Source organism: Pseudochaenichthys georgianus, chromosome 9, assembly GCF_902827115.2.
Source record: "Pseudochaenichthys georgianus chromosome 9, fPseGeo1.2, whole genome shotgun sequence".
Classification (NCBI taxonomy): Eukaryota; Metazoa; Chordata; class Actinopteri; order Perciformes; family Channichthyidae; genus Pseudochaenichthys; species Pseudochaenichthys georgianus.
The window spans coordinates 30890414-30903485 of record NC_047511.1 but is presented as its reverse complement, the minus strand read 5'-3'; the positions used below and the strand labels follow the sequence as shown (position 1 = coordinate 30903485).

The window sequence follows — 13072 nt, the reverse complement described above, 5'->3', positions numbered from 1 at the left end:
GTTGTTTTGCATGTCCGTTTATTCCGTTGAAACCCTGTATTTCTGCACAGCCGAAGATATGATAAGGCTACACTATCATTTGTTTATTTGTAGAATAAGATTCTAGTCGCGTATGCTTTCATCTGACTCGTGTGAGCACTTCTAATAATTCCAGAGCGTTGTCCAAAAGTCAAAATGTAATGAAAATGCATGTGATCATTTCCAGTTGACGTACAAAAGAGAGGCATGCACTGAAAAGATGTATTAATTAAAACACGAAGCAAATAAATAATAACTGACTCAATCCACTGAATCACTTTCGCTCACTAACTGAAGATTTAGTTCGAGTACGTTTTTAGTTTTTTATTCATGATTTTCAGTACAGCCTTAAGCTACTACAGACACACTGAACAGTATGACTATTGTCTGCACTGAGCTAGGCGATACATTGGTTCATTATAATGTAATTGTACAAACAAGTCAGCAAAATGTTCTGCTAAACCTATGAAATGTTGAATCCTGTGGGTCACTGATACACATACACCCTCTCTGTGCATTGCTCACATTGTAATCTCCATCATGCTCTGAGCTGAACTGTTCGGAGCTGCATCCACTGAGCAGTAACCATATTAGTTATAATAAAGTCAACATTTGCAGCAGCGGTACGCATGATGCTCGGGTTGTTTACCCATGGTTCTGTGCTCCCTTCCTGTCTGCCTGTTGTTTAGCTCAAAGCTCAGAGCGTTCACAGTACTGCCTACAACTAATTATTTCTTTAAAGAGCGAGAGGGGGGGGGGGGGGGGGGGGGGGGCGGTGTGTGCAGACAAACACCACCAGGCTGATTATTCCTTTCTATAAATATTCTCAAAGCAACAATTGTCCATTTCAGCTGGGATTTCATTAGACATCCGCAAAGATTAAACAAGCAGAGTGAAGGGGGGAAGGGGAAAAGAAGGGTGGGACAAGAAGATGATAGGGACGGAAGAGACGGGGAGAAGTGGCGGAGTAGAAGTCTATGATAGTCAATAATGATGAGAAAAACAGAGAATAAAGAAAGGGCAGAAAGAGGAGAGGGTGAACAAGGAGCAAAGAGAAGATATGCATCATAATGCATTTATATAAAAGAAATGAGTTTAATATGACGGGATAGAGAGCAGCATGGGATGGAGGCAGATACAGACAGAACAAGAGGAGGGGGGGGTGGATGAAGAGAGACATTGTTAGGAGGTTAGTGAAGAGGAAACAGAGGAGGGATGGCAGGCTCAAAGAAAACTCTGTTTCTGTTTACATTAGAGGCAGACAGCACAGAGACACACAACGATTCAACACTGAGAGAAATGACAGGGCTGCTTTATCTATCCCACTTACTCAAAGGTGCTGCGTGACAACATCAATCCTCTACCAGGCCTTTATAGCAGGGAGGCAACCTGGCACAAGGAGGGGAAGAACTATTATGAGAGAGAACTTTGTGTTTTTTCCTTTTCTTCCGGTTGTGTTGCTCTCCCATGAAAACCATGTCAATCCTTTTAATAAAGAGATGATTAAGTATTTCTTAAACTATTAAACCTACAGTAATGTCTGTACAATTAGCTGTCATATCGCTGAAGAACCGACTGGTGTTCATGGAAGATGACATTTTGGCGATACGCGGTTAAGACATTATTACAAAAATGTACATTTTTGTCCATCAGCCTGATGACTAGATGCATAAAGTTTACCGAACACTCGATAGAGTACCATTGCTTTTTTGGCTGGTGAGTGACACTACTTTACTAGCCACTTTAGCTCCACTGGTGCTAACTTTGTGCCCTGGTTACCCAAGCATCTAACATCTGATCATATCCCAGACACACAGTCCAGTTACATTCTTTAGAAATATATATATTGTTTTTATTACAGTTATTTTCCCTTTTGGCATGGTGTAGTAGCAGACTGGAAACCGATAGAAAGAGGGATATGACATGCAAAAAAAGGTCCCACTGATGGAATCGAACCAGTGACATGGTTGGCATTGTATTAAACTCTAAGTTACATAGTTTATTATTTAGTCTTAAATATGCTATAATATATTTGATGCTATAAATACTTAAGATTGGAAACCAAGTTCCGACCATTTAGGAGGGAATCAGAGAGAAAGAATAGAGGCAGGTTTGTTTTCTTTAATCCTAGTTATCAAATACGCTTCATGTAAACATCATTATTTATTAAGAGATATGTTATTACAGGTTTTGTGACAATGATTTAATCAGAAATCAGCTGACAGCTTCACTGCACACACTGAAAACGTTTAGTGGCACACAACATTAACAGGTCACTGTTTTAGCAGTGTGAACAGAGAGTTAAATCCAGAGTTGTTAGTTTGTGAATGTTGGGTGTTACTCAGAGAGGGATCACAGTAGGATAAAGGTGAGATAAGGGTGAGGTGAGGGTGAGAGGTCAACGAGGACAGTGGGGTCAAATCCTGAGGTCCATGCTGCCGCTCAGACAAAAGAGCTGGCAGAGCAGGAGAGATGACTGAGGACACTCCTGCACCCCCGCATCATCACTGCCTGCCGAGAGCATGGTACGCAGAGACAGGCTCATACTACATGTTTCTGAACACACACATTTCAGCTTTGAAGGCTCCCTGGGGACAAAACCAGTAAATAGAGCTGTGTCCAACCACACCTTCAAAATATCTTGTGCATGTTAGTCTATTGACACAGACGCACAAACACACAAGGAGTTCAATGTTTCTCATTGTAGATGTCAAGGAGTTCTCTCATCACCCTCACACTCATCACCAAAACCTGCTAGGTCGCTGGCAGATTTTGTTCGTTCTTCGTGTTAACTATCTCAGAAATTATGTAACAATAAAATCCTTTTAGGGTTATAGAGTGAAAAACCTAACCGCGTAATTGTCAATGATGTTTTAATGATTGCTGTAGGAACCTGGCAATGCTACAAACGCCACTTTGGGTTATAGAAGTAGTTTGTTTTGACAAAAAAAAGACTGCAGTGATTGAAATGTATTTCAATTTCTCAGTTTATCAGTGATCCTCTTCACTACAATTAATCTTATTTGTATTTTCTAATGCTATTAAATGTTTGTGTGGATCATGTATTTGATATAAGTACACTAAACAACCAAAAAGGCCCATATTTTTTAATATAACTACATTATGTGGTTAAAATATTAGGATGAGACTTTTTCTAGATAGATCCTGTCTCTCGCGGGGCACCATGTGGCGGTTGTTCATTAATTCATTCTCTCCTTCAGCCTCACACCCTGTTCCCTCTTTTCCCCTCTACAAAATACCCCCCACTCCCTTCCTTCATATCTCAGAACTCCACGACCCCCCCCCCCCCCCCCCCCTCTTCTCCTGACATCCATGTCTCTGGAACGGCTAATCGTCTAATACCATAGCCCAGCAATTAATAAGGTTTGGTTGAAACTGAGTTACCAATTTATAGGTTTCGAGGTTTATCTAATTCAGGGTTCATACACTTTTTCACCAATGATTTTCCATGACTTCTCCATGACCTTTACCTAATTTTCCATGACCAAAAAAATTACTCTTTCTCAGCGGTACCACTGAAAATGGTTTATTTTAACATGGAACAGGAAAATAAGGTCTGCATTCATGCAGACAGCTGCCAGAGTACGAGTTGAAATACACTCGTACTCTGGCAGCTGTCTTTTTTGGTGGAAATGGTTAAAGTGTTAAAGCTCAGTCTTTTTGTGTGTTCATCCATTCCTCTGCCCACCTGGTCAGTTCCCAGGGAAAGCCGCCATCAGGGTCCACCTCTGACCATCACTCATATCTCTTGTCAAACATACAGGGCTCCTGAATCCCTACCTAAAGAACCAGTGTGCTCCGCTACACCATGTGTGTATTTATTTTAAACTGCAGCTATACAAACCGTTTTAAGTCAAAGCATTTAAGCTGTTGATGAAACAGTGCAGTCAAATAATGATCATCTTCAAATTGCCAAATTATAAAAATAAACACTTCAGGTTTGCAATACATTAAAAGATAATAACGACTACCATTTTAGCTATGTTTAATTAGTTGTTTAAACAACTTCACACGTCAGCACACACGTAAACAGAGTTGGGTTTCCCTGTGTATGAAAACACAGGAAATGAATATGTTAAGGGACGGGTGGCGCAGTGGTCTGTGCGTTTGATCATCAGATCAAGGGGGCATTGAGGAACTCCAGTTCGAAACCCGCTCCCACCCCACTGCGTCAGGCCGTTGTGTCCTTGGGCAAGACACTTCACCCGAATTTGCTCCTGTGGGTATTGTCCACAGTAGAAGACCATTATCTGTATGTGTAATGTGTATTTGTAAAGCGCTTTGAGAGTCATTGATAAAGTGCTATAATATTAACATTATTATGTTTTATTTAACATTTGAGGTTACGTGCAACTCGGATAACCCCATCGTTTACCTATTTTCTGACCTTTTCTCTTTTTATTTTCCCTCTCCCGACACCCTCCGTCACTCCTATCCACCCAGACAGTTACCCCATCATGCCCGTGGCCTCAGATAGCACAGGGGTCACAGTTCAGACACGAGGCGGCCGATGATTGGCCAGTGTTGGACCGGGTGCAAACTCAGAGTTCATTAGGGATAGATGAGCGAGAGGGGTCTGTGTTTGTGTGTCTGTGTGAAGCAGGGGGGGTTGTTCAGACAGGCAGATCACACAAACATACCCACACATCCCTTGCACAAAAACAATACTGTCTCACATAGGCAATTATGCTAGCACATCTAGGCCTAATCTAAAATATTACACAATCTTTTTCTTTCCCGCAAAGGTGGCAAATATTTAGACTGACATAAAGGGAAGCGCTGAAAGTGACAGGGCTGTTCATGAATCTACAGAGAAATCACTTACAGTAATTGTTGTTGTTCTTGATGAGTGCATAATGTGTGTGTGTGTGCGGACTGGAGAGAGTGTTTTTTTTGGGGGGGGGGGATTGCTCCCTAGACAGATTAGGGGGTCCAGCCAACCTTCATATTTTGTCTAGCAGTGTCGTCTGCTGGGACTCATCCGATTACAGAGCTAGCCCTTAAAACACTCTCAAAAACACATGCACACACACAATCTAAAAACAAAGGCATATACATTCAAGCACACACACAAATGGATGCTATGCAAATGTGAGGAGACAATTATATTCAAACCACACACACACACACACACACACACACACACACACACACACACACACACACACACACACACACACACACACACACACACCAGCATGATGCGCCGTCTTCCATTTCGGTTTTTAAATGCAACAGACACAAAGACACTCTAATCCTTACATAATCCCCTTCTGCTAGCAAACACCAAACTCTGGTCATATCAACTCTCTCTCCCACACACACGAGCTTAACTGTTCCAAAACGACTTGAAATATTTGTTTTCCTATTGGAACCAACTCATTCACATACAAAACTGTCCGCATGAGCGCAGTATGCATTCATACTGACTGAATGTAATCTTGTGAAAGTGCCTTAGGTTTATGCTTTTTAACTGAGACATTCAAAACAACTGCTTTGTCTTTACCAAGTACGTGTCAATGTCAAGTAACAATCACTTCCCAAACTTTTTCAATTGACTCAATGCTGAGTTCAGTCCTCTTGGACACACCGAGAGAGACATCTAGTGGTGAGTTCATGGCCCTACAGGACGGCAGGAACAAAACCACAGACAAGCTGGGGCTCACTGTGGGACATAAGGGGCCTTTCTTTGTTTGTCTAGTTTGTTAACAGAATGCAAATGAACACTGAGGAGCTGATAAACTGATTGTATGTAGATGAGCCGAGTGTGCGCTTGTTTACTCTTTCTGTGCTTTTTCTTATTCATCTCATTCTGTCCTTTACTGTTGTCCATTATGATCATTCCATATAAGCCTGCACATATAGTTATAATTAATTTCAACAATTGATCCATTAATAAATTAGCTGATGGAAAGAAAATGAATTGGAAAATATTTGTTATAATAGATAATAGTGTAGATTTTCCATTTTCTGGTTCAAGCCTCTCCGATTTGTTATTACTTCTTCAGTTTTCTCTGTTTGATATCTTTGGACACTGAATGTAGATTTGTAAACGTGACCTCTTCAAGGAAGGCTCAGACATATTAGTAATTTCAGTCTCAATATTAGGTACAGAAGTAAAAACAAGATGTTTGTATCTGGTATTAGAATGCATTCATTTAAACATGTTTTTCATACTCACCTAGTTTGTATGTCAGCACATACAGGACGGTCCAGGGGGTGCCGGGCACCGCCAGCATCCTTCTCCACACCTTCCACGGCCACATAGAGTCTGCGGCCTGCCCTGTCCTCCTGCTGCCATCCGCCTGCTGGCCCCTCACAGCCTCATCGTCCAGCACAGGCGCCCCCCACACAAACAGAGCCACGCCGGCATACACAAACGTCAGCAGCATGAACATCCAGCTCCATCCAGCCACGTCAATTACAGCCAGCAGCCCACCTCCAGCAAACACCGATCCAGCTTTATAGCCCACGACTTGGGCTGTGTTGCCGAGCCCCAGCTCCCCACGACCTTTCAACAACCCCACTGCGGCCCCGTCTACAGCGATATCCTGGAGAGAGGCCAAGGAGTTCATGGCCAAGAGGGTTCCTGCTACTCCCCAGATATGTGCTTCTGGTGCCAGGGCTGCACTGGTGAGGCATGTCAGAGCCAGCCCAGACACTGTCCCCACCAGCCAGCGGCGCTTGGAGCCGGCCCGGTCCACCAAAGGGGCCCAGAGCACCTTGAGGACCCATGGGAAGTAGAGGATCTTGGTGAAGCCGATGCGGGTGAGGGAGTGACCAGCTCCACGCAGGTAGATAGGAAGCAGGGAGGACTGGAGACCATAGGGGATGCCCTGGACAAAGTACAGCAGCCCCAGGAAGACTAGTTTGTCATTCATGATCTGCATCCAAACGAGACCCCCTAACTGAGCAGACACTACAGAGGTCCATTGGTCAGGTCATGGTCTGGATTGAAGGGGAGCTCTTCAAAGGGAATGGTTGACCCAGATGAACTGTTTGACCTGAAATGAAAGAAAAAGTGTGCGATTTAGATGTTTGATGCTGCATTTATAATCTTGTAGTAGAAGATAAGGGGCAACTAAAGACTGCCCCAGCTCCCACCAGCAGCCTTAAAAGGATGTGTCTGGACAGCTGTAGTATGCCCTCCTCAGTTATCAGTAACCATAACCCCAGGCTAATGCTAGCTCCTCAAAGTCAAATGAATTATGGACCAAAACATCTTAATATTACCGTGACCACGTGTGTTTGCGTCATTTAATGTACAACAGAACACACACGTCTCTTTGCACCGTTGACGGTTCGCTGACAGTTAAATAATTAAGTTTAAATTCAAACTGACGTGTAGCTACCGTTAGCCAGCTAGCTTTCTGTCATGCAAACCTTAGTGAACTAACAGTTTAAAAATACATTTTTAGAGCATGTCAATATACCTAGGGGCCGTGCTACAATCAGAAAAGTAGTTACGTATATGTTGTGAGATAAAAATGAACACATACTGAAAGATACAGTTGGTTAGTCTAGCGTTAGCTAACCGGAGAAGGTGTTCCGCTTGTTTATAAATGTGGTCTGTATGTATGAGCTATGAGGTTGCCAGGTTCTGTGATAGGAATCCCCCTTCAGCGTATGGCAAGCGAAGAAGAGGTCGTGCCTGTTCTGTATTAGAAGTAGCTTAAGTAAGTGTGTGCCTTATTTCTTTCTATTAACAGTAGTTGATACATTTTTGGTTACTGCAATTAGGTAAAAACCAGTTGAGTAAAGTATCTATGTACATTTACTCAAGTATTGTACTTAATTACAACTTTTAACAACTTACAATGTACATGTGTTGCTACTTTGTACCTTTACCCCACGACAATTCAGAGGTAAATCGTGTACTTGTACTCCCCTACATGTATTTAGTACCATACATTACTTTGCATTATTTTGTTTAATCATGTGAACAACATTATTATTAATCAAATGAGGTGCACCCAGCTTTGATAACACTAACATCAATAATCATAATCAAAACATGTAATTTATATTATTCTGAAATGGGCAAATCTGCCAATGAGTACTTACCCTACTTTTAGTACTTTAGGTATATTTTTTATGGTAATACTTTTGTACTTTTACTTGAGTAACATTTTGCATTTTACTTGTAAAAGAGTAATCCTGAACTCTGGTACTTCTACTTTTAAGTACTTATTCCACCTATGGTAAAAACAGCCTATGGTTGCCATGTTCATTACCAAACATGTTAACACATAACATGTTTATTACCATACACCATGTATAGTACCAAACATGGCAACCAAAGGTTCCCCAATGACAATCAAATACTATAGCTCTACTTTTTCACCCAATTTGTTTACCAAAAAAAAGGTTAATCACAATATCTGATTTATTTATGCTACATTATTTCATTCATTGCTAATGTGTGCACATTGAGACTGCTGGGATACATTATATTGCCTACATTATGAATTTGCAGTTGATTCCCAGTGTCTGCCTGTCCTAAATGAAGCTCAGCGCAAGTTCTTTCAGGAAGACTGGTATACATTCACTCCGCAGCTGCTTATAATCAGCTCATCACGAGCTTCCTGCTAACCTATTACATTCACCTCAATCATCGTGCTGCAGCCAAACTTTAAAATGGTACTCCTCTCTCCTTCAGTCAGATGTGATTTCAGGTGTTCATGCTGCCGACCACCTCCTCCCCATCCACCTCCTTTCATCACATGCCAGGAGAGGTAATCCAAAGACCACATCACCTCTTCATCCCATTTCCTCATTAAATCCAGATCTTCAGCATCATCTCCAGTGTCTAGACCCCTTTAGATATACGATTTCAGGATTGGGGTCTAATCACCAAAGACTTAACATTTATCATATGGCACGTGTCAATAAATGTTCTTTAAACAAAATGAAGTCTCTCCTGATTGAAATGAGGACTGTTATTGTATATAATGATACAAATGACTATATGTAAATACATATATGGCAACATTTCTTATAACTAGTAGATTCATGTATTTCTGATATGGCGTATGTGTCAATGTGCAAAAAGAGTACACAGATAGGCTTTCATACAAAATGCTTTTATTCGCAAGTTGTCCAAGCTCCTTCAAGGGTAGGCCTGCCGCCGCTGAATATATTTGGTTAACTGTATACATCTGTAAGCAGCTGCACTGACTTCAGCTTCTTTTCAAACAGCAGATATGAGTCTAATGGGTGAAAAGAGAGTCAGCCTGCGCCAAAACATAGGTCCACTGTCACTGCCAGATCTATACCAGGATAACAGATTTGAAATAAAAAGTAATAACTCTAAGAAAATCTCTACTGAAGCAGTGCTTTTTTCTATTCTTATCTTTGCATTGCTGTTAATATCTATCTCAAATTGCATGACAGTCAGACTTTTTCTATGTCTTGTTAGTTCTCCACAGAAGCAAAGGGTACAATATGTGTCTACAGATTATAGGTGATTTTCCACAGCTGGGCTCGCTGCCAGATCTTCAATTATATGAGCCTTAAACCAGATTTAATAGCGATTAGTTATCACCCCCACAGAGAGCGAGCAGAACCTTCTCATAGTCTCCTTTGGTGTCATCCTAAAAGGAAAGAAAGGTCAGGGTGTAAATTATAGCATATAGGATGGTTTTATTGTTGTTTTCAGGAGTCAGATGTTTTGCTCACCAGAATATCCTTGTGGAGTGTGGAGCCGTAGCTTTTCTTGTACTCCTCCTTGATCCTTTTCATGTCAATTTCAGAACGGCTCACCATGATGCGGGTCAGGATATGTTTGCGGGTACCTTTACCCTGATGGTGGAAAAAAAAAAAAGTCAGTCAGTGAAGGCCTTAGACTGCCATGCATTTTTAGAGTATATTTCTTAAGTAATAATAGAATACAAAACTACCTTCATGGCCAAATTGAGCTTCTCTGCAAAGAAAGCAGTTCGGCTGCCAGCACACTTCACTGTGGTGATGAAAAATATAGGTTAACTTTACATCGAGTTAGTTCATAAATCACTGCAATAATCATGTAATAAGTTTAGAGTTGAGGGTTGTTCCTTTACCTACTGCAGTGAGACAACTTTCAATATCTCCCTTCATCTCCAGGTCAATAGCTTTTGCCACGTCCACCTTGCTGTACTTTGAGTATCTGTCAAACACTAGAGGAGAAAGGCAGAGTCTTAGAGCTGACGGGAACAAACTGATATAAAAACTGATTTTGCTGAACAGGAGAGGAAGCCAGCTAACCTCTACGGAGATGAGGGCCACTCCTGTTGGTGAGGATTTCAATGAAGACTGAGCAGTCTTTGCCCTTCCTCCCCTCCCCGGCCTCGTACAGAGCCCTGGCATCGCTGTCAATCATCTGCTCACAGACTCCTTCAGTCGTGTTGGCCTGTGATGGAGACAAGCAGAGCAACTTCACAAAGCTGAACACAGCCTTTAACCTCAATCTGTACACAATGATAGTAGAATGTTATAATGAGGCATAACACTTGCACATGTACCATAGTCTTCTGAGTGACACCATAACTTATTATTCAAACCTAAAGACTTCTAAGAATAATCTGTAAATGTAGTACTTTGCAAGCCTGCTTTATTATGTAATATTTGAGCATGAAATTAACTTTAATAGGCATCGCCTTTGTAACTAAATATATGCTGTGTAACGGAGCGTCCACACTACAGCTTCAAAAATAGCTTGGAGCTGGGCGTGTCTGGAGCTTGGGGATTTTATTCAAGCAACACGGCCAACAACCAATCACATGAATCTCCCGCCCCCGACATACAAAGCAAAAAACCCCGGGGATTTTATGGGAGCAATATATATATATATATATATATATATATATATATAAACTCCCCAAACAGGCGAAAACCTACCAGTTTCACCCACTGTCTCTGCCACCTCCCTCCATGCCTGGTTCCTCCGGTTTGTATCCCGGTAGGTGAAGAGGGTCTGGTCATACAAAACGGGTGATTTGCTACAGCGATAGTTAGTTTCTCCTCCGACTTTTTTTGAAATATAGAAATGAACGGCGGGATATCTCTCCCAGCTTAGATGCGGTTTGATTGGCTACGGCTTCAGCTGTCAGATTTTGGGAAACGGGATTTGATTGGCTGGCGCTGGCTACTCCGGCGTCAGAAGTTGAACATTGTTCAACTTCTGACGCCGGAGACGGCGGAGAAGCGTCGAAAGCTCCAATCTGCCCATTCACTTTCAATGGGGTGACGTCACGTAGCCTCGCTTTTTCGCCGAACTGAATTGTGGGTAGCAGAGCGGTCCGTCTCAGGCGTCAGAAGTTGAACAATGTTCAACTTCTGTCGCCTGAGACGCCGGAGTAGCCAGCGCCAGCCAATCAAATCCCGTTTCCCAAAATCTGACAGCTGAAGCCGTAGCCAATCAAACCGCGTCTAAACTGGGAGAGATATCCCGCCGTTCATTTCTATATTTCAAAAAAAGTCGGAGGAGAAACTAACTATCGCCGTAGCAAATCACCCGGTTTTGTATGACCAGACCCTCTTCACCTACCAGGATACAAACTGGAGGAACCAGGCATGGAGGGAGGTGGCAGAGACAGTGGGTGAAACAGGTAGGTTTTCGCCTGTTTGGGGAGTTTATTTATATATTGCTCCCATACAATCCCCGGGGTTTTTTGCTTTGTATGTCGGGGGCGGGAGATTCATGTGATTGGTTGTTGGCCGTGTTGCTTGAATAAAATCCCCAAGCTCCAGACACGCCCAGCTCCAAGCTATTTTTGAAGCTGTAGTGTGGACGCTCCGTCAGGGTTACTGGTTTTCTGTTCAGTCTTAACACGCCAACATTCAGTGAGTTATTTCCATCTAGGTTCCCATTTCTCAACATTTTATCATAATGCAGGTTTTGACTTTATTTAATATGTAATGGATGTTCATCTTATTGAGATTGTCTGCTTTTGTGACTTGTAAAACACCCAAATACAAAGCCATGAAAGGCCTGATTGTTAACTTAAGGAGTGAGTTTGTTTAACAAACCACGTTCACTTCAGCTGCAGTAGAGAGTGTAATTTCGCCTCAGAAGTTAATGCATCCTGTTGTGAATGAATAGCTGTTTGTGCTACACGTGTCTTCAAAATCTTGTAACAGGTAAAGTATAAGGTGTGGATACAAACGTACCTTGCAGAGTTCAAGGAGGGCAGCCTTGAACTCTCCACTGGTGTCCCCCCTGATGTCAGCCTCCAGGTCCTTCTTGTGATCTAAGTAAAAAGTTACTTTTTTATTATAAGATTGAAAAAATTAAACCTTTCATTTCCAAACATTAGCAAAACTGAAGATTGTTGCCTAAAAGATGTCGACACACACCTTCCTTGTAGGCTTTCTTTATTTCCTCAATCTCTCGGTTGGTTCTGGAGGCCAAAATCTCAATAAGGACTTCCTCCTCTGTGCCCAGTCCCTGAGAAAGGGATGCACATAGATCAATTAAAAAAGAGAATGACAACTCTGTTCTTCACTTGCCCAAACCCAACAAACCACACCTTTTACACTCTCTTAAAGAAAACAATATATGAAAATGTGGGAGTGGGGGATGCCATCAGGTACCAAAAATAGCATATGATAGTTTGGCCAAAACATTCGCCTTAGATGAGTCATTGATACATCGATTTTAGTATTGCCCTGTGAAGCCTGACACATCAAATAAGTCAGAAAATTCAATTTGAAAACAAATTGTCCTTTTGAAACAAAAACAAATATTGATTACTACATTTGGAAGATTTTGAACATGTCACAACCCGAACCAACAGGCTATACATGCAGAGTATTTCTTTGCCATCTAAAAGTACATGCAAACACAAATTATGTTTTGGCATTGTGGTAAGCATAATGCAGATTGCATCATGAAATGTACTACAATGACACTGATTATTTTCCAGAGAAATGTTCTCAAATACCTGTTGTATATTATACATTTTCAACACGATTTTTCCATGAAATAAGCTACAAAATATAAACTGATAAGTTGCTTCAATACAGTAAATATTCACAGTGAGATATCAGTAACAAT

At 41.7% G+C, this 13072-nt stretch overlaps 2 protein-coding genes across 3 annotated transcripts in view; both read right to left on the bottom strand.

The window, feature by feature from the left end:
* The window catches only part of mfsd3 (major facilitator superfamily domain containing 3), a 40138-nt gene extending 32422 nt beyond the window's left edge, over positions 1-7716 (bottom strand). Inside the window, exons 1-2 of one of the 2 annotated variants that reach the window (XM_034091754.2) lie at positions 7539-7716; positions 6221-7043 (exon numbers count right to left, since the gene is read on the bottom strand). In XM_034091754.2, coding sequence (XP_033947645.1) covers positions 6221-6929 — 709 coding nt within the window. In that variant the 5' untranslated portion in view covers positions 6930-7043; positions 7539-7716. The remainder of the gene's footprint in view (positions 1-6220; positions 7044-7538) is intronic. The other variant, XM_034091756.2, reaches the window with a different exon arrangement.
* A 1390-nt stretch (positions 7717-9106) lies between these two features.
* The window catches only part of anxa1a (annexin A1a), a 6289-nt gene continuing 2323 nt past the window's right edge, over positions 9107-13072 (bottom strand). Inside the window, exons 6-12 of the mRNA XM_034091246.2 lie at positions 12373-12463; positions 12187-12266; positions 10282-10426; positions 10098-10193; positions 9939-9997; positions 9718-9840; positions 9107-9632 (exon numbers count right to left, since the gene is read on the bottom strand). Coding sequence (XP_033947137.1) covers positions 9573-9632; positions 9718-9840; positions 9939-9997; positions 10098-10193; positions 10282-10426; positions 12187-12266; positions 12373-12463 — 654 coding nt within the window. The 3' untranslated portion in view covers positions 9107-9572. The remainder of the gene's footprint in view (positions 9633-9717; positions 9841-9938; positions 9998-10097; positions 10194-10281; positions 10427-12186; positions 12267-12372; positions 12464-13072) is intronic.